General features: G+C 37.3%; 1 protein-coding gene across 1 annotated transcript in view; it reads right to left on the bottom strand.

Annotated features, from left to right (window-relative positions):
- EDIL3 (EGF like repeats and discoidin domains 3) overlaps positions 1-21666 on the bottom strand; it is a 265042-nt gene that overhangs the window by 95624 nt on the left and 147752 nt on the right. Inside the window, exon 5 of the mRNA XM_052778088.1 lies at positions 11606-11719. Within this exon, the coding sequence (XP_052634048.1) occupies positions 11606-11719 (114 nt within the window). The remainder of the gene's footprint in view (positions 1-11605; positions 11720-21666) is intronic.

The following is a 21666-nucleotide window of genomic DNA, read 5'->3' as shown; positions in this document are numbered from 1 at the left end:
TCTTAGTATTGTGTTGCCGCCAAATTTGTCATACCTATTCATCTCCTCATTTATTTTGAAGCAGTGACACCCTTGAGTAAGTAACACTGTGGCTGCTGATCTTCCAAGCTGCAGGAGTGCATCTACACGGGATGGCTCTCAGGCTGATGGCCACTGCCTGTGCAGCTGCCTGCAGCTATGGAGCCACGGCATTTGCTTCTGATCTGACAGGAAATGAATGGCTGCTGTTCTCGTGCTGAACCCTGAAGAGACTAGAGAGCAGACTAAGTTGGGATGAACAACATGCTGCTTTTCCTTCTAACACAACTAATGATAAGATGGTGGAAATTGTCTGAATTTCTTGTAAGTCCTCGGATCATCTAATGGAATGCAACAAATGATCATGGTGGTAGTCAGGGACTAAAATAGATGTTACCTACTAGCATCGCTCATTCCCCTCCTACGTATCTTACACATCACTGCACCAATGCCTGGAACAGGAGCTTTGCTGGACTCTCCGTCTGTCCAAAGCAGCAGGAGCTGTGAATCTTGCCTCAGTGGGAAGTTGATCACTGAACATACTACATTTCCTTCTCCTTCTGAAAACTGCAGGTGGGAGCTGTGCTGAGCCTGGAGATTTTAGTTCATTTAGGGCTCACGTAACCATGTTTTGTTCCATTTTTCTCTTTAGTTCACATGGATTTTCATCCTTCACAGCTTGCCTTGAATTCCAAGTTGTCGTGGTTTAAGCCCAGCTGGCAACAAAGCATCACACAGCCACTCACTCACTCCTCCCCTCACAATGGGATGGGGGAGACAAAATATAACAAAAGGCTCCTGGGTCAACACAAGGACAGGGAGGGATCACTCACCACTTATGGTCACGGGCAAAACAGACTCAACTTGGGGGAAAAAAAAAAAAAATCAATCATCTAATTTGTTACCAATCAAATCAGAGTAGCATAATGAGAAATAAAACCAAATCTTAAAAACACTTTCCCCCCACCCCTCCCTTCTTCACGGGCACACCAAAACACTGCCACACAAACCCAACACACAAGTCCAAATGAATCTCCAAAATATGAAACAACTTTCAAACTTCCAACTTTTGCAAGGTTTATGCCATACTCGCCTGTAATTCTATTCTATGTCCGATTTGTTAACTACTGCAAACCTCAAGGCAGTTTCATTATGAAGAGTTTGTATGGCTCTAAAGATGATTTTCCTCTCATTGCTCATTCCTGTGTCCACCAACGAATAGCAGCAGACTAGGCCAGGCTGACTCAGATGGCAACCCACCCTCCACGATTACTCTATTTTGAAATAAATAGCCTATATCTTATAATACTAAGCCTTGAAATAAGGTATTTTCCAATTGGGCTAGTACCTGAAACAGAAAAAAGGTCCAGTGACTTGGCTATTGTTAACTTTGTTGAGCCTACTGCAGCTGTAAATTGTTCTTTTCATGTATTTATAATCATTAGTGCTTTTATTGAAGGTGTTTTTCCATACTTGTAAGGGTTTTTTTTGGTCGTAATAACCAGTGATTTGTTTTCAGCTTGCTTCTACTGGCTACGGTCTGGCTTTTATTTCTTTTACAGTACCAGTTCCTTACCTGCAAATTATTTTTCATTTCTGTGAGGACATAAAAAAAGAATGTGCATTATTGACCAGGCCAGGAACTTAAGAGCTATAGAGGCTACTTTGAGAATAATGGTGTGCTGTAATTTTTCTTTTAAGGCTTAGAAATGCTGAAATATGCATTGTCATAGGCTTTGCCCAGCATAAAAATGCCCATAAAAGTTCTTCCAACACAGGAACAGTGGATTATATTTATAAGGTAAGTATTTTTTCTCCTACTTTTTGTGAATGTCTATGATTCTATGTTACTGAAAAGGTGGGGTCATATTGCTCCCTCAGTAGGAAGAGCAGACAGGTGGAAGACAGGTAGGAGAAGGAATCCCCATGCAACCTTCCTGCCTCTTTACTGAGGGTAACTGAGGGGCACCATGAGTCAAGAATGACACAATGCCTGAGAAAAGCAGATCAGTAGGTTTCAATAAGAAAACATGGCAAGAAAGTCATCACAACTAGCTGGTTCAAGCTAAAATGAGATGTTAGAAAGTCAAGTTGTAGATGCTTGAATGTAGGGTTGAGTTAATATTGTAGTTATTGACACAACCCAAAAGCTACTATTGCACTAGGTGACTAATGTAGTAAAGAAATGATTAAATGCATAAAATATGCCTGTTGGGTCCTAAGGGCTTGTCTGAATATTTTACAATGAGTTTCTTTCAGGTGTCTGAGTAAAGATTGTATCCTCTACTGCCTAATCAAAGTAATATTTTGAGAAATGAATTTTCACAGGGAGACATTGCTGTACAGTACAACTGCAGCAAGATGAAAAGGTACCCAAAGGTATAGGGCTGAGGACTTTGTTTCAACATCAAACACTGAGAGATCACTCTCATTTTTCTATTGTGTTGAAAGGAAGAACTACAGTTCTGATCTGTTGAGCCTAATTTTGCACACCTTTGCGTCTTACAGAGGATGCCTGGACAAAGAAGGTCTGCAGTGGAAGGGCCAGAGTGTGCCTTGTTGTTTGAAGACTCAATGTTAGAAATATTAGAGTTTGATTAATATTTCTCACTAGGTCATTGAAATGCCTGGGAGAACATTTCAATGTTAACAATGTGTTCTGTCATTTCTATAACATTTTCTGCCTCTCTGCACTTTTATACCAACACACTACACAGAAATGCTAGCCAGACAATATTCCCAGAATATTGCCTCAGCAAACCTCATTAGTTTCAGCAAGAGATTCAAGATGAGTTTTGTCTAATGCAAATATAGAAATTGTGTTTTGTCCATGATTAGCTGAAATAGTTAAAAATGTATATAAAGCATCACCCTTAGTACTGATACATTTAGCCTGTCTGTCAGCATTTATTTAGACTCTTAAATAATTTCTAGTTTTATTCTTATAGCATGTTCAAAAAATGACAAATTACCTAGATTGAGTTGAATCACATGAGTTAAAGTCACATTTAACATGTAAAAGTTTTCCCTCTTGCACTTTCAAAATGTATTTCTAATATATTTCTGTTCTAAGATATATCTGTAATCCAGCGAGGTCATAAATCAAGTATTACCATTAATTTTATATTAAATTGATACATTTCTTTTACGCACAATTTTTTTTCAATTCTTCCTTTTGTCTGAGATTAACCATACATTATTCCTTAAACCAGCAGGGACATCATATGAATGATTCCTGTCAGCCTGACCTCGGTACTGGGGAATATTATGGAATGGTTTATCTTGAGAGCACTCACATGGCAAGTCCAGGACAAGCAGGGGATCCCGCCCAGTCAGCATGGGCTTATGAAAGGCAGGTCGTGCTTGACCAACCTGATCTCCTTCTATGACCAGGTGACCCACCTAGTGGATGAGGGGAAGGCTGTGGATGTTATCTTCTTTGACTTCAGCAAGGCCTTTGACACTGTCTCTCACGGCACACTCCTTGAGAAGCTGGTGGCTCATGACTTGGACAAGTATACTCTTTGCTGGGTGAAAAACTGGCTGGATGGACGAGCCCAGAGGGTTGTGGTGAATGGGGTGAAGTCCAGTTGGTGGCGGGTCACAAGTGGTGTTCCCCAGGGCTCAGTGTTGGGCCCTGTTCTGTTTAATATCTTTATTGATGATTTGGATGAGAAGATCGAGTGCACCCTCAGCACGTTTGCAGACAACACCAAGTTGGGAGGCAGGGTCGATCTGCTTGAGGGTAGGGAGGCTCTACAGAGAGATCTGGACAGGCTGGATCGATGGGCTGAGGCCAGTCGTATGAAGTTCAACAAGGCCGAGTGCCGGGTCCTGTACTTGGGTCACAGCAACCCCATGCAGCACTACAGGCTTGGGGAAGAGTGGCTGGAAAGCTGCCCGGCAGAGAAAGACCTGGGGGTGCTGGTTGACAGCCGGCTGAGTATGAGCCAGCAGCGTGCCCAGGTGGCCAAGAAGGCCAACGGCATCCTGGCCTGTATCAGAAATAGCGTGGCCAGCAGGAGCAGGGAGGTGGTTGTTCCCCTGTACTGGGCACTGGTGAGGCCGCACCTCGAGTCCTGTGTTCAGTTTTGGGCCCCTCGCTACAGGAAAGACATTGAGGTGCTGGAGCGTGTCCAGAGAAGGGCAACCAAGTTGGTGAGGGGCCTGGAGCACAAGTCTTGTGAGGAGCGGCTGAGGGGGCTGGGGCTGTTCAGTCTAGAAAAGAGGAGGCTGAGGGGAGACCTGATCGCTCTCTACAACTACCTGAAAGGGGGTTGTAGCGAGGTGGGTGTTGGTCTCTTCTGTCAGGTGGCTGGAGATAGGACAAAAGGAAATGGCCTCAAGTTGAGGCAAGGGAGATTTAGGTTAGATATTAGGAAAAATTTCTTTACTGAGAGGGTTGTCAGACATTGGAATGGGCTGCCCAGGGCAGTGGTTGATTCACCATCCCTGGAGATATTAAAAAAGCGAGTGGACAGGGTACTTCAGAACATGGTTTAGTGGGCATGGATGATGGTTGGACTCGATGATCTTGAAGGTCTTTTCCAACCTAAATGATTCTATGATTCTATGATTCTATAAGTTAACTACCCTGAGTACATTAAAAAAAGTGAATTAATTTCTCTAAGGGTAGTATTTGTGTATGCATATGCCTACACACATATACATATACACAAACCTATAAAACCTCCCTAATTTTTCCATGTGAGTCCTGAACTTGTCATCTAAATAATGACAAACAGGAATGTATATATTTACTGAATTTTTATTCGTTGCATACTTGGAAAATGAGCTGAGAATTGTAGCTTTTAAATTTTATGATCTCAAAGAGAAACAAACCAAGAAAAATACAAAATTTAAAATAAATTCTTTGCCTTAAACATGAATTTAAAAAACAATTTCTACTCTCTTGATTAGACTGTGGCTCGATTAACATTTTTAACTGGTGTTAAGCCTTGATTTCATGCCCAGGCTCTGTCCCCTACCATTCCTTTTTACCAGCCCAGTATTTGTGTGGCTGTGAAGTTCACTGGATCAAAGAACTGATCTGGTTCTTCAATTACCCTTTTTATTTCCTGGGTCAGTTTTTGCCAGGACGACAAGGCAAATGGGTAAAACAGCAGCCCAGAATAAGCAGCCACAAAAGGAGCAAGGTGGGCAAGGAAAAGCTGAAGCAAGACTCCTTCAGGCAGCAGGAAGGCTGGTTTATGTCAGTTCTCAAGGAATTGTTACTTTACAGTATGATGCAATGAAAAACAGGGACAGGGGTTTTTTGTCCCAATTTCCTGACAAAAACAGAAAATCTGTTTGGAAATTTCTGGAATTTGAAGGCAATTACAAGAGCTTACCTATTTAATAAATTGGAAAGAGAGCAACAAGAAACCTGTCTTGATTCAGTTTAAGGTCATAATCTACAGGTCATCTAGAAATCTCTCAGGTTTAGCATATGCCTTATCAGAATTTCCAGTACATACTGGCAAGATGAATGAAAATGGAACAGAAACTCCAATATAAAAAAGTAAATTATTTTTGTACCAATGAATGCGTATCTTCTTCTTTTGCGGATGATCATAATGCCCTTAATTTAAATACAGGAGTCTGTATTTCTAGAAACTACAATTCTTTGTATACTTCATTTTTTTTCCTAATGAAAGTTGAAAACCTAAATCAACTGATTAAACATGAAAGGTTAGTAGATCAAAAATCATTGACATCTTGAACTATAGAGCAATTTCAGAAACACAAAAGAAAATTTAGCTTGTTTGGCCAGTTTTGTTTTACAGAAATTTTTGCTATATTTTATACAACACCAGTATTTCAGATCATAAAACTGTCAGATATTCAAAACAATCAAGAATATGCTTAAAACCAAACTTTGTATTGGATTATTCACAGAATTAGTCAAACTGATACTTTGAGCTGCAGGGAAAGTTAGGTTCTCCTAAATCTCATGCAAAGAGATTGCCTGTGCATTTTTTATGCCCTCATCCTGTGATTTTTTTTTGCGAAGGGTTTTTCTGAACCTAAGTATGGAGGTTTTCTGAACCCTGCTGAGTCAGGGCTGGCAAGAGCTGGAGCTGGGGAAGACAGAGATAGCCAAGACTCACTGAAGACAGTGACCATCAAGCAGAGGAGTTCAAAGAACAAGCACCTGAAGCCAAAAAGTCCCACCAAGTGAGGACATTGCCTTGAAAACATGCTTGTAAGTGAAATACAGAAGACACCAAAAGAATCAATACAGTCTCTTCAAAAAATACTGTGAAACTAGTTATTTATTCTGCGCTGCAAATCATGCAAGTTGCAGGTGTCCTGTATTCCTGGGAACAATTTTGAAAGAAACACAATTCTAAAATCACAGTGCATCAGAACTCTTGGATGACACGATCTAGCCTGGGAGTATAAGGCTGCATGTAAGCAGAAGTCTTGAAAGTCTCTTTATGCCTAGATCTGTCAGACCTTTAGATAATTTTTAAGTAAAAATGACACTGAAAGAAGAGGCATTTTCATTTAAATAAAAAAATGCTACTTTGATTTCCACAGAGAGGAAGGCAGAAGACGACCAAGTGCAGTATAATCACACTAGTGTACTAAAATATAAAGCCCAAGAAACAAATGAAAATAATGTGAAGGTACACTGCTTAGCAGGATTTCTGACATGCTAGACAAACTAAATTGGTGCACTTGCTCTGAATGCAGTACTCCTACATATGGGCATGTTGAGAGGTGAAGGGGCCATAGCATATGTAAAAAATATTTACAGTGACTAATTTGATCTATATCTTTAAAGAAAAAGCATGAGAAAATTTGCCATATGCTTTAATGGCAGCAGCTCTTGGCAATCAGCAAAATACAGCTTCAAAATGCACAATGGTGAAATTGTAACATGTCCACTGTATAATACCATCTGCTAGATAAAAAAAAAGTGATCAAAAATTACCTGTGGAACTTCTCACAAATTATTGCAATTCACTATCCATGTTGCTCATGGGAGATTTTAACAACACAGATTTGTACTGAATAATGCAAACAGTCTGACACTGATGAAAGTGGCTCCCTGTTGCCTGCAAGAGAATTTTGTGATCCAGAAAGTAAAAACTTCAACCCCAGGAGAATCTGTCTTAGAAGCAGTACTTATTTATAGAAATTCCAAGACTAAGGAAAGCTGTAATGGAGGTAATCATAATTGATAGCTTGAATTCAGCAGGAAGCAAGAAATAGATTGAGAGAGTGCAAAAACAGAAGGAGATGCAGCTGCATCAAGGAAATGCTGAGGCCTTAAGAAATCTGGAAAGTAATATGGAATTAATATAGTTTAGCTTTTGCTTTCAGAGGACGGGAAAAGGTGCTTTCTTTCCATTTTGTGTTTACTAAACATCTGCACACAAATTTCGTAAATACCAGATGCTCAGTGAAGCATCTCTTAACAGGTTGATAAGCTTATTCCAGAACAATTGAGTATGTTTTGAAGCCATCGGTGGTCTTGCACTCCACATTACTTTGACTTCACCTCATCCTGTGCTTTCCAGCAATGAGAAGCAGCTGGTTTAAGTATCATTTATGCCTGAATGGCTAAAGATAGCAGTAGCTAATAAGAAAGAAAGAAGACTGAATTTAAGTCTCTCCAGAAAAAAAAATTAGAGGTCAGGCCAGTGCTTCAAAATGAGAAGGATATGTAAGTAAAACAGAAGAAGGCCCCAAAGGATCAGAAGCATTGTTAGTGTGAAGCACATCAGGAAATCACTGCCATGTCTTCTGAGAACTTTACTTCATGGCTGAGCCCTTAGAAAGCAACTCCAAACTGGAGACTCAGAAGATGGTCAAGGTGGTCCAAATACGATTCCAAGCTCACGAGGCATTTTAGTACTCAGTTCCAGACAAGCCTTTCCCTCTCACTTCAGCTGCACTAGTTATTAGCAAAGGCTCTTGGTACTAGTCAGAAGGATTTTGGGTGGGTGTCCCACAGGCTTGCAAGACCTGGGTGTAATACAAGAGTTATCTCACACCTAGGAACTGCTACACATGAGATAAAATGGAAGGGAATTATTCAGGAGATTAGCTAAGCGAAATTCATTATGGTGGAATTGGAATTAAATGGTGGAATCAAAAAAAGAGAGAAAACTCAGTTGGAGCATTAGAAAAAACATTCTGATATAAACTACTTCAAGCTGATGAGTAACATGACAAGTCACCAGTACAAAGGATTGGTATTTGGGATATACCAAACTAGATATACTACTAGAAAATGCATCCTGGAGAACAAGCTTGCAATGACAGGAGAACAGACTGCATGATGTATTTTTGCCTTTTTTATTCTTGATCTAGACTATTTCACATATTCTGTGATGTGGATTAGCAATCTTTGAGCTTTGTGAGGTAATTCTGAGACAGCAATCAGTAATTTACATAATTAGCATAACAGTATTTAATTATATGATTACTGTAAATATGTGTAAAACTCTAATGGTGTAATTAGAATGTGTAATTACTACTTGTAATTACATAATTAGGTATGATGACGTAACTAAACTTCTCATGAAAAAAGAGGATATTTACAAACCCAGCTATAGGAACTGGTATGGTGCATAATTACATTGGTGGTATAAAAAGAAAATGTACCATTTTAATGCTAGCCGTGCTAAAGCTAGCTCAAAAGTAGATGAATGCTAAAAGTTTGTGAACTCTGCCATAGTACTAGAAGAATGCATTGACTTCCCTCGACAGGGATAGTTCAATGACTACAGTCAGTACAAACATTATTCCCATCCTTAATTATCTGTTATTTATTGATAACCCTTTATATGCTTAGCTGAATAACATGAGTATAAAAAGTGGTATAATCGAAATATTCAAATATCTACTTCATGTAGCATTTTCTAATTACTGATTTAAGTAACATTACTTTTCTCTTAAGTTTTCAAAGCACATCTGATTTCACGCTCCTCCCATGATACCGTCCTGCAGACACCAGAGTGGTGGTACCTCCTTATGCGGGTCCCTACCCAGAGGAAGTACAGAACAGAAGCTTTTTACCACTGCACTCCAGTTTTGCGTTGCCATGCCCCCCATTTACCACACCATGGAATCACAGAATCATAGAATGGTTTGGGTTGGAAGGGACCTTAAAGATCATCTAGTTCCATCCCCACTGCCATGGGCAGGGACACCTTCCACTAGACCAGGTTGCTCAAAGCCCCATCCAACCTGGCCTTGAACACTGCCAGGGATGGGGCATCCACAACCTCTCTGGGCAACCTGTTCCAGTGTCTCACCACCCTCACAGTGAAGAACTTCTTCCTTACATCTAATCTAAATCTCCCCTCTTTCAGTTTAAAGCCATTACCCCTTGTCCTATCCCTACATGTCCTTGTAAAAAGTCCCGCTCTGGCTTCCTTGCAGGCCCCCTTTAGGTACTGGGAGGCTGCTATAAGGTCTCCCTGGAGTCTTCTCTAGGCTGAACCACCCCAACTCTCTCAGCCTGTACACACGTTGCAGCTGACAAATTAATAGTTACTGCAAAGCACACTTTAAAACTCACTGTCCTTGATCTCTACACCAAAGCAATTTGACTGTTGTGTAGAGCCTTATAGCAATTATAAAAATTCTTTAACACTCAACAGAATTATCCTTTCAAATAACTTACTATTCTTCTCTATGGGCTAGACAATGGAGTCCTGGGTCACAGCTGTCAGCATTTATATACAGAAGCATCTCCAGAAAGATCTTTTGACTAGGTGATTGGCTTACCAGTGTAAATTCCCAAAGTATGACCCAGAAAGACAGACTGTAGGTAGGATATTTTGCAATTCAGTAATGCTTTACTGACATTAGCAGAATTCTTTCACTATTTCAATACAATGGAAATTTCTATTTTTTATACATATATATACTTTCTGTTATATGCTCTCCAAACCAGAAATATGTATGTTTGTGTATATATATATACACACACACATAAAAACAAATCCAGTATAATGTATAAAATATACAACTTTACACACAATGTTTATTTTTATGTATAATTACATATACATCTATAAAAAGAGAAATACAAAATAACAGATGATGATTCAGAAAATGCAGTGATCACTTCAAGTAATAGCTCTGACTACCCCATTTCTAGCAAAACAGGAGATTGGTTTTATGTGGTCTATAATCTGAGCAATGTTCATGACGCAGCCAAAAAACCAGAAGGGATAAACTCTGAAGAGATGGATGAGATTCCTGGTGGAATTCCAAATGGTAATTCAATTGCACCTTATAAGGAAATACATGAAGTGATTCACCAGCAACTTTTACAGAAAACTTTAACAGATGTTAATAGATGTTAATGTTTTTTACAAATTCTTTCAGGTAGCCATATAGGCCTGTAAAATTTTTCAAAGCAAAACTTGATTTCTCTCTAGAATTATATACACATTACACTGGATGCTTCAAATCTTTTGCCTGTTGCTTATATAAATCTGGGAAGTCACTGAGGCTACTTCAAAAATTCCCAGCTTGTCATTTGTGGTTATTGGTCCATATTGTTTTCTTCTCCATTCTTCCCCATGCATCCACAATGTGAACACAGGAAAATGAACCATATTCTTCAGCTTTGTTATGGTTTTATTTATTTAGCATGCAACTTGCAACTTTTTTATTTTTTTTTAATTTTTCCTGCTACACATAGTAGGTCTTCCTTGAAATACAAATCTCCTTTTTTGAATGTGGATGACTCCAGTATTTCAGGTATTTCGAATGTAGTATCTAATACTACAAATGCTAACACACAAATACTTTCCTTTTTCTCCTTAAGGTACCAGGCTTGACGTATCTTAGGACTATGTTAGCTTTTTCCACAACGCCATCGCATTAGCATCCTGTGTTCGACTAAAACACACGGGCTTTCTTCTCTGCAGTATTTCAAATCCATGAACCTCTAACATCTGTTATTAAGTTAAGGTATATTGCATTTCATACCATAGCAGTTTATTCTATTTTTGTTATTTTGGTCTTCAAGACTACCTAGTCTTTCACATGTGAAGAACTCCTTTGTAGTAACAACTTTAGGAATCAGACCTTTATAGTGCCTTCATAGCCAATGTTACTGGTAAAATCATGTGACGTTGTTCCCAGGACAGATCCTGGAAGGACACCACTAATGACCTCTCTGTAAACCAGTGGTCCCACTTTCGGAGGCTAGAGACATGTCAGAGAAAGTAACAAATTTTTGCCCTGCTTTTAAACTTGTTGATATCTGCTAATAATTACTGCTGAAGATGGGATACTTGGTGAGATGAACCCCTAGCCTGAAACAGTTTTTGTATTTTTCTACTTTGCACTATTTACTCCTTCTTGTTTGACTCTTAGATAATAATTTTGCATTTTGCAAATGCTTCCATCATATCAGATGCTTTACTTGAATGCATGACAGATTTGGTCTCTTGAATTTCCTCCATTTTAAAAAGAATTAGATGGCTATTTTGAGCATTAGGTATTTATAGGCTAGAGAAGTATTTCCATAGTATGCTATAGTTGTTTCTGCAAAATAAATTATTTATTTATTTTATTTAAAAAAATAGATGTAAAAACATGCAATACTTACTCTGTTGGCAGTTTCTTCCCATAAATTCACCTGGACATTCACAGGAATAGTTGGCAACGAGATCTGTACAGATTCCACCATTCTTGCAGGGTTCGGCTTCACATTCATTTACATCTGCAAGAAGCAAAAACCATAATGTCAGGATTACCAAAAAGAAATTGTAAAAGCAATAAGCACATGTTTCAAAGCACTAACCCACAACATATTTATACAATTGGCATTAGAAGACATACCTTCTTTTGCCCAGCAAACATGCCGAGTAAAGGATGTGACTAAACAGGTCATGCTTTAGGAAAAAACCACTGCAATCTCATATAAATTTAGCTAGTTTCATATACCTACTAAAGTTTTACTACGTCCCATCACACAACATAATTTAAAGTTTTGCTCAGGGATTTTCACTGTAACTTCCAGAGGACATCAGGGCCACAAATCACAGTTGGGCCTTAAATAAACAAATTCAATTAGTTCTAACAGAGTACTCATTAGTGATCCTTGCAACTTCAAGAAATGTAGCTACTTCTTTATCAACAGATGCCAGTTAAGAATGTGTCTCAGTTCATCTTAATTCATTAAGCATCTAATTGACAAGGTTGTTTAACCGTCTAAAAAATTTCCTTCCTGTGCATGAGTTAGTGGGCAAATTGAAACTAATAGCTTGATCCAGAAGCTTGCAAATTTTTTTAAATTCAAAAGACAGAAAAGGTGGTTAATTTCATTTGAGTTTCCCTTTTCCAGTACACTTTTCAAATGCTGCAAGAATAATACTCCCCCATGTTTTTCAGTGTAGTAACCTTCAAGTATAACATCAGAGTCCTTTTCTCAAATGTAATACAGTATTCTTCAGTCATCATAAATAGGCAGATGAAGGATAATGATATCTCATAATTAAAATTCTCCATCTCTGCATTTATTTTTATTCTGTATGGAGTAGAAACATTGTATGGATTTTATACATCATTGTCTCAAAGGGCTGCATCAATGCATACAGATAAATATTTAAAAGATGGTAGCCCACACCAGCTTCATTAAGTCCTGTTGCGTTAGACGCTGTAAACAGCAAACAGAAAAGCAGTCTTTAGTTTGTACTAGAATTTTACTTCATTCAATTTTGCTTAAGTGCATATTCATTTTGAATACAGTTGCTGATAAAGCACCTATGTGCATAGCACAGAAATAAGTTCAAATGAGAAGACAACAGAGATGAACTAGTGGCATTCATTGGTGGCTGAAATGCACTACAAATTGAAATAGTACTCCTCACTGTTGTGTTGAATCTGCTTCTGTCCCCAAAATGCAAACCTGGTTTGCACTGGCTTATGCAAACTAAAGAAGATGCTACATAAGGTCTAAACCTGATGCAATAAGGCTTGTGCAGAAGAAGCAGAATTCAGCTATGTCAACAAAGTTGCTTGATTTCTGGTACTTGAGTATGTAACTTTTGCACTTTTAATTTGTTTTTTTACATTTACTAGGAATCTATGTACAAAAATTCAGTGTTTTAATACACACGACTTGCCTACCTCTGATTGATTTTGTGATGTCTCCAAGGGACTCTGTGCCTCCAGTCTTTTCTGCAGATCCAAAAAGCTGTGTAGCTTCTAAGTTATGTGTGCAATGTATGGGAGGTAGGTTGAAAACTGGCTGAATGGCCAGGCCAGAGGGTGTTGATCAGTGGTATGAAGTCTAGTTGGAGGCCAGTAACTGTCAGTGTACCCCTGGAGCCAATACTGGTCCGATCCTGTTCAACATCTTCACTAATGATCTGCATGGGCAGAATGGACCCTCACCAAGTTTGCTGATGACACAAAACCGGGAAGAGCGGCCAATACACCAGATGGGTGTGCTGCCGTCCAGAGGGACCTCAACAGGCTGGAGAAACCGGCTGAACAGGAACCTCATGAAGTTCAATAGGGGAAGTGGCAAGTCCTGTCTCTGCCCCGGAGGAGGAACAGCCCCATGCACCAGTACATGTTGGCCAGCTGACCAGCTGGAAAGCAGCTTGGCAGAGAAGGACCTGGGGGTCCTGGTGGACAACAAGTTGACCGTGAGACTGCAATGTGCCCTCACGGCAAAGAAGGCCAACAGCCTCCTGGGCTGCATCAGGCAGCGCATTGCCAGCAGGTTGAGGGAGCTGATCCTTCTTCTCTGCTCAGTACTGGTGAGTGCTGGGTCCAGTTCTGGGCTCCTCAGTATAAGAGAGACATGGACTTACTGGAGAGAGTCCAACAAAGGGCCACTAAGATGATGAAGGGACAGGAGCACCTCACCTGTGAGGAAAGGCTGAAAGAGCTGGCACTGTTTAGCTTAAAGAAGAGGAGGGTCAGGAGGAAACTCCTTAATGTATATAAATACCTGAATGGAAGGTGCAAAGAAGACGGAGCCAAGCTCTTTTCAGTGGTGACCAATGACAGGACAAGAGGCAATGGGCACAAACTGAAACACAGGGCGTTTCATCTCAATGTCAGAAACCACTTTTTTACTGTGAGTGTGACTAAGCAGTGGCATAGGCTGGCCAGGGAGTTTGTAGACTCTCCATCTTTGGAGATATTCAAAATCTATTTGGATATAGTGCTGGGCAACCAGCTCTAGGCAGCCCTGCTTGAGCAGGAGAGGTGGACCAGATGACCTCCCAAGGTCCCTTTTACCCTCAACCCTTCTGTGATTCTGTGATAATCTTTCCATTGCTGTGAAGAGAAATGCAGGGACAGACCTTCAGCTAAATGTGGAGTTTCAGTCCTTTGAACAAGAAAAAATTCAGATTTTTTTATACTAAAATTGATGATGGTTACTGATCTCTGAGCTTCTTTTTAATCCCTTGTGTCTTACTATTTGTTGCCCATAAAGATATTACATACTGGACTAATAAAAATTCATAGGGTTAGCTGAATTTCTGTCTATTAAAGAGGAAGAAAAGGAGTACCAGCTTAATGTGAGAGAAATAAAACCTGCCAAGGGAAATGACCAAAGAACAGACCCGCTCAATTCTCAGTTAAATTCTTTATATGTATTTATAAAACTTAATAAGATTCTTCAGCTCCCTATTTGCCTTTTTAAGCAAAGCCCATTAACCTTAACGTTTTCATCAGGTTATTCATCGTTTTCATACAGGCTAACATATTTGTGGGAAAAAAATATCAAGGTCACTGTGAACTAAAAAAAATTAAATGAACATATGAACTATCTCTTACTTGGTGAAATAAAGGTAGTAATTTATCCTCTTAAAAGCTTTTCTGTGTAAAGATAATATCTTCTCAAGATATTTAAATGTTTCTGATTTGCCATTCCTATTGAAATATGTAGGAAAAAATGCACAGCTTTCCAGTGTATTTCATATTGTCTATGCAATGATGTAGAAAACAAACTGAACCTTAAGTACCAAATAGTTCTAAAGCAATCCTCACATTCTATCCCTATGGAGCAATTAGCTATGATCAGTGCAGAAAGATGGAAGTTTATTATTATTATATTTGTTACTTGGATCCTACAGTGATTTTTTTCCAGTAATTTGAGAACCTTCAGTCCTATCAGTTCAGACAAGTATGTCATATTTGATGAATGAGGAAAGACTAGCTCATTGTAGCAGCATGTTTGATACCAGAACAGACGTTTAGTTGGAAAGATAACAACTAACTGTGTTAAAGAAAGGAGTATAAGTTCTACAGAATTATTTAATTTACTATTCATTATTTCATTTGATTGAATGTGCAGATATAGAATATTTAATTAAAAGAGGTTCCTGCAAATTGTGGTCAGCTTTTGTTCAAATTCCTAGGTGTGCCAATTATGATACTAAACCTTACACCAGCTGGTCTGTTTCTTTCTTCTAAAACACATGTACTCCCTTTTTAACTTTGTTATATTGTCACTATTAGAAGCAAATTTGAATAGAAATTTTAAAATACTCCAGAGTTACTGAAGTAGTTGTTCCTAAAGACAATAAAAGTTCCCAAAGAAAAGCTCTCTGTATGTTGTCAGATACAAATTCTTCACTGACTATGCAATCAAACTACCTACGTGAGAAGGATGTGCTTTTAATGAAAATTAACTAATATAAAGTAAAATCACTGTAGGTTGCTCATGATTTTTCAGGTAAGCTTAGGTTAGATTTTGAAGTGTTGTTCAGATAACAATCTTATACACTGCAGCAACTATAACACAGATAGCTGGGTACTACCAGAGAACTGAGTTCCTCACAGAGGGACCTAGTAAGACTCTTAAATACTGAGTGAAATGGGGTCCTGAAGAGGTTTAACTGCCAGCACAGGAAAAGCCTGTATTTCTAAAAAGTGTCCAGGTTAGCTGAAAAAAAAAAACCAAACCCCAAAATCAAACAAACAAAAAACCCCAACCCTCCCCAAACCACCCCCGGTCTGTGACCCATCCCCCAAGATTTCTCTACCGAAGATGGATTCTGAATTTGATAGTGGTGAAGGAACAAGGAAACACTGACCATTTTCTGAAAACAGACTGATCCTTGAATAATAGCTTGAAGGGCAAAGACAGTTGATCAGGAAGCAAAGGCTATGCTAAGGTTTCTTTTTATGTTGAAGATGATTAATTTTATATTTCCTACCTCCTAAGATCAAACCATAACTACAAAGCTATTAAGCACACTTCTGTTTGAAGCACAGTCACTGTGCACCCTGGAACAGAAGTATGCTGTCAGAAACTGAGCAAGTAGGAGACAGCTTCGCTATATTACATAGTGATTTGGAGAACCATTGTGAGGCAGAGTTCTGGGGTTTTGTCCTTCTTTGCTAGATTATTTATTATATTTAACCCTCTAAGTATTTAATAAACATGAATAAAACCTAGTACTGTACTTGCAAACATAATATAATTAAAAAACCACAATCCTAATTTGACTTCACCTGTTAGTCACATGTGTTTTTCTGAAAAATTACCCCACATGAAATGAGTATACAAATTATGTAACTGTTTTAATAAAAGATTTAACTATTATTTCCAGCAATTTGAGTTCTTCAGCAAGCTACTTGATATAAACCTGGCTTTTTGTGATGAAGGGACTGATAAGCTCAATCAGTTGTTTTTGCCAACACAGCTTGCGTTTTGGCTGCAAGTGCACACCAGTATCTTGTTCCTGTCCCCTGCTTCCTTGTTCTTTATGTAGCCCAAATTCCTGGTTCCTGCCACCTGAACCTTTGTTTCTGATCCAGGACTACCTTTTGCAGTACAGACTTCCTGAGTTCCCTCCTGCTGACAAGTACATTCTTTCCTTATCCCTTGATTTTATACTTGTTTTGGCTTCCTGATCACACTTGATCTGCTCATCTCAAATCTAAGTCATGCTTTTAATCAGTCTTCTATCTTGATAGAATAGTTGGCCTATCAGAGCCACAGAATCTAGGTTCAAGTGTCCATACTGGAAGTCAAATTGGCCCTTATTGGGAGCATTGATTAGACATAATCCAGTTATGCCTTACTAATATTGCAAATATTTTCTTCCATAATAAAGTCAATTTAGTGTATAGAAAACAGATGTCAACAGAAGATCAACTGGTTATAAACTCCGTATCATAACTGGCTTCTACGAAGACCCACAACTATACACTGGTTAAAGATCAAGTCACAATTTGAGAAATATGACACCGCCCCCTGCCCTGAATTTTTTTTATTTTTAAAGAAAACCAGAAAACTTAGAAACTTCCCTCCCCAGTTGTATTTCAAAATAGAAGTTGTTGATAACTAACATGTTCAAATACCTTTATATTTGGAAACTGGTAAGGCATAAAGTGGAGCTTAGTCTAGGCTTTTCCTGTAGTTGCTTGATGGTTCTCGATTGATTTTTAAAATGCATTCCCTGTATTATTTTTTATTGTATATTGATCCTGAAGGTTTAATTACATGAATAAGTACTGTATGAGTAAGACCACACAAAGTATACGATCTTGCTTGCAGAACTTTGTAATAGCCTGTTATTGTTTAAACATAAGCCTTCAGATATTCAAATTTTTCATTATTACTTTCCTAATAAATATCATGAAAGTCAGATTATGTACTCTTTTTTGTTATTACAGATTTGTACCAATTTGCTCAAGCACCGTATTTTTTACCAGACATTAAATGGTAAAGCTCCATTGAAAAGAATAAAACTGTACCAATTTTATTTGGTAAAGAATCTGCCTTGAGAATCAATAGAATTTAATATGGCTATCTTAACACCAAGCTACTTAAATGATAAAATTTGAAACATTACAGCAATTCACATATAGAAGGACACATCTCCTTTAAAAGTAGGAGGCTTTTGGTAAAATATTAAAAAAAAAAAAAAAGAAATGAAAATGTTCTTTCTCATATTCATGTGGTTTACTACAACAATCCTAAATTGTAAAGGTCTCCTAAATGAGGACGACCTCATTTTTTTCTAAAAAGTTAAAAAAAAAAAAATTGTATTTAAACAGAATGAATAAGCATCACCAAAAAGTTTGCAAGCACAGGTAGATCACCTTCAATTTTTGGTTAAAAGATACAGAAGAGATAAGTAATTACCATGATAATAATTCATTTTATTATTGTTAATTATAGGTTTAAGAAAGTTTCTAACCTGCTTCTGAAGAAGTTTTTGGCTGTAATTAATTTAAACAAAAAATAAGCTGTAACTTCAGCTATAACTGTTCCTTGATTTAACCAGGATTATACAAAAACAAGCACTAATACATTACTGGTACAGCCTTGGTATGAAAAATTTAAAAAGAACTAGAGCATATTCTCATGAAATTTGGGAATTTAGTATATATTATTAAATCTGAACTGGATGTATTCAATGCATATTCAACACAGGACAGACATCTGTTAAAATTCAGTCGTTTGATTGCTTTTGCAAAGCTAGTTTCCTGACCACAGAAGGCTCTAAAAATGCTGTGCCAAATAACCTGCAGGAAACTTCAACTATAATGTCATACTGAAGTGATTCACTGTTCAGATATCCTTATTATCTAGTACAGAAAGCAGAAAACAGCTTTACACTTGAAACGAAAAAGTACAAGCCTCTTGCTCCCATCCTTAGACGCTAAACATTATATTACCCCTGCTGTCATTATTCTATGTAAAGTTTTCCTTCTCCTCCAAGTATTTGGGACAACATATTGTGGTAAATGTCCTCCAGAATAATCCATCACAGAGCTGCCTATTAGAATTTTTCCTGAATCAATCAGTACAAATATTTCAGATACTATTATTCTATTAAGAAGAGAGTAAGTCAGGTAAGAGAGTTACTAAAGTTGTGTTCTGAACCCAGAAGAGGCATTCTATATAAGCAAGCCAAGGAAATAAAAATAATGTCTATACATAAGCCTGAACTTTTGCCTTGACTATGCGTGAATGTTTGAGATATCTCATAACCAGCAATACACGTTAATATCTAAACATTCAACCATTTCTAAAGGTTGGACCAGACGATCTTATGAGGTCCCTTCCAACCTGGACCATTCTATGATTGTATAACAAAAACAATTCTGAGAAGAGTTCAGCTGCTCTTACCTAGAGTTCTGTCAGGAACTGCCTCTTATGCATCCTTCCTACTATAACAGGCTTGCCTCGCAGAGCAATTTTATGTCCTCTTAGGTTTCTTTAGACTAATTTATACTTTTTTCATTATGTCTAACAAGCCCTCTTAAAAAAAAAAAAAAATACTTCATGCTACCTGTAAACATTGATCTTTTTCCTTAGTTTGGAAAAAATCAAGTGTTATTTCCTATCCTGGTGGTTTTTGAAATAGTTTTAGGTCAACTTGTTTCAAGAAAAATAGGAATATATAGCTATGATTCTGTTCACCTTGATTCGTAAAGAAATCTGAATTCTGAGAAACTGAAAATGAAAAAATATGTCGAAGGTCTTTTAAATGACATTTTCTTCAATCTAATGTGGCAAGTAAAATCTTTAATTTTGACAAAACAGCATTTTTTATTATGACTAATTTCTTTCCCTGCCAGTTCATTTATCATCTTTTCCACGTATAATTTACACCTCTGTTCAAAGTAATGCTGTTATTGTATCAGTGAATCACCTGTAGCATCTATCTGTAAAATAACATTTTAAAATAGATTTATTATCTATAGCATTATCCCAGCTTTCTTCATGTTCTATAATGGCATTTCCCCTATGCAACCCTCACTTAAACAAAAATTTCCAAATTAAAATTGAAGTTTTCAAGTCACTTATGAATACATTTCTATACAATAGTAGTTATAACCACAGTTTTCAGAATGACAAGATTAACTGTAGAACTATCAGAAAAATAATAATAAAAAAATTAACAAGAAAAAGACCCAATGAAATATTTTGCAGAATACTGTTCTTCTTCTGGGACTTTGAATTAAGGCCAGGAAAAAAAAAAAAAAAAATTTACTCAGTTTAAGAATTGCTAGGAACCTACAGGGGCAACTTCTATGAACACTGCAAAGTTTATGCATCACTCCAATATACACATTTAGCAGTTTATGTGCTATGCGCATTTTATAATGTGTGGGTTTTCTAGCAAGAGAGCAAATATTAATTATTTCTGTATTTTTACACTCCAAAAGTGGTTTTCAATTGTTTTCCTTAGAAACTATTGGAAACTATATAAAAGAATGGTGCGATCACATAATTAATTTCATAAAGTCTAATGGGAGCTTCTAGAGAGAGTATAAAGGTGCCTGTTGACTTCAAAGGACTTTGAGCAGATTCTGAATAAGGTAGGGCTCTACAGGAATATTCCCCACAGTAACTATAAATCTTGTTGCATTCAGAGCAATATTTGTGGCTTTATTTTCATACTTTTTTGTGTATTTTGAGGAAACTTTTTTTTACCTCTATTTCTATTTTGAAAACTCCCATAAAATAAATGAGAAAACTGACTATCACTGTGATCATACAGTGAAATTGGAATCTGCATTGGTACCTAGTGCCTGTCTTGCAAAATTTTTGTTTTTTAGTTATAGCCACTAAAAAGCTATTATAATTTTCTCTGTGGAGTCACACTTACAACACTGGACTATGTCAGTATTTCCTGATCTTCTATTTGCTGGTTTAAATTCATATTTAATGGATTTTCATCTAAGGTAATTTGAATTTAATAGAATATTGGAATAGCATTCCCAGGACCTTTCTTATTAGTTATAAGAGAGTTGGTACTTTAAAAGTTTTTATATAAATTGAAGCAGATTTTTCATTTTTAATTACTTTTAATGTATACTGGCATGAAAATCTTCATCCCATTAAATAACATACCATTTAATTTGACACTGTAGAAGCATGTCTTCAGGGCAACAATTCCTATCGTTTCCAACGAACCTTATTAAAATAATTGGTTATTTATATAACAAGCATTTGACAAATCATTTTAACTGCAGTTGAGAAAAAAACCCTCTTATTAAAAAGTGAATCAACTTGTGAATCATTTTTTATTACAAGCAATGCTCCAAAAATCTCAACTTTACAAGGAAACTTAAATTATCCAGAATTAGACTATAACCTCTAACTGGATTATTTGCTAAAATAGTGTAGGTGGGCTCATGGCAAGAAGTCCAATTATTTTCAAAGCAAGTTTGAACCTAGATCAGTAAATTAGCATATTTCCCTTCACATATCGCCAAATAATTGTATTCTTTCAAAATGCAGTTGTTTATGCATTTCAGAATAGAGTGAGCGTAGGGATATATCTTTTTCACATGAGTACAGTTACGGCATGTGTTTTCAAAAATGTTATTAGACCAACAAGTCCTGGAGGATATGATGATGGATGTTCTAAAATGACTAAAACAGATGGTTGTATTTGTTCACATGTCTGTATTTGATATACACAGGGTGAAGTGTATTCCTTTATGGCCAATCTATATACATCTCATTTAAGCTCTCATAAAAAGTCATCTGTGGGACTTCAGTATACTTATGTTGCATAAGTGAACATAAATGTGCTGCGTAAAGGTCATTTCTACTCTTTGCTAATACCTTTCAAATTCATACTCCTGGTTGTTCATAAATATATGCATGTTTTACTGTTTATGAATCTTATTGTTAATCACAGAAATAATCTACCACTGTAAATAGGAGAATGG

The sequence above is a fragment of the Harpia harpyja genome, chromosome Z (assembly GCF_026419915.1).
Source record: "Harpia harpyja isolate bHarHar1 chromosome Z, bHarHar1 primary haplotype, whole genome shotgun sequence".
Taxonomy (NCBI): Eukaryota; Metazoa; Chordata; class Aves; order Accipitriformes; family Accipitridae; genus Harpia; species Harpia harpyja.
The sequence above is the reverse complement of the archived record's forward strand: the minus strand, read 5'-3'. Positions and strand labels throughout refer to the sequence as shown.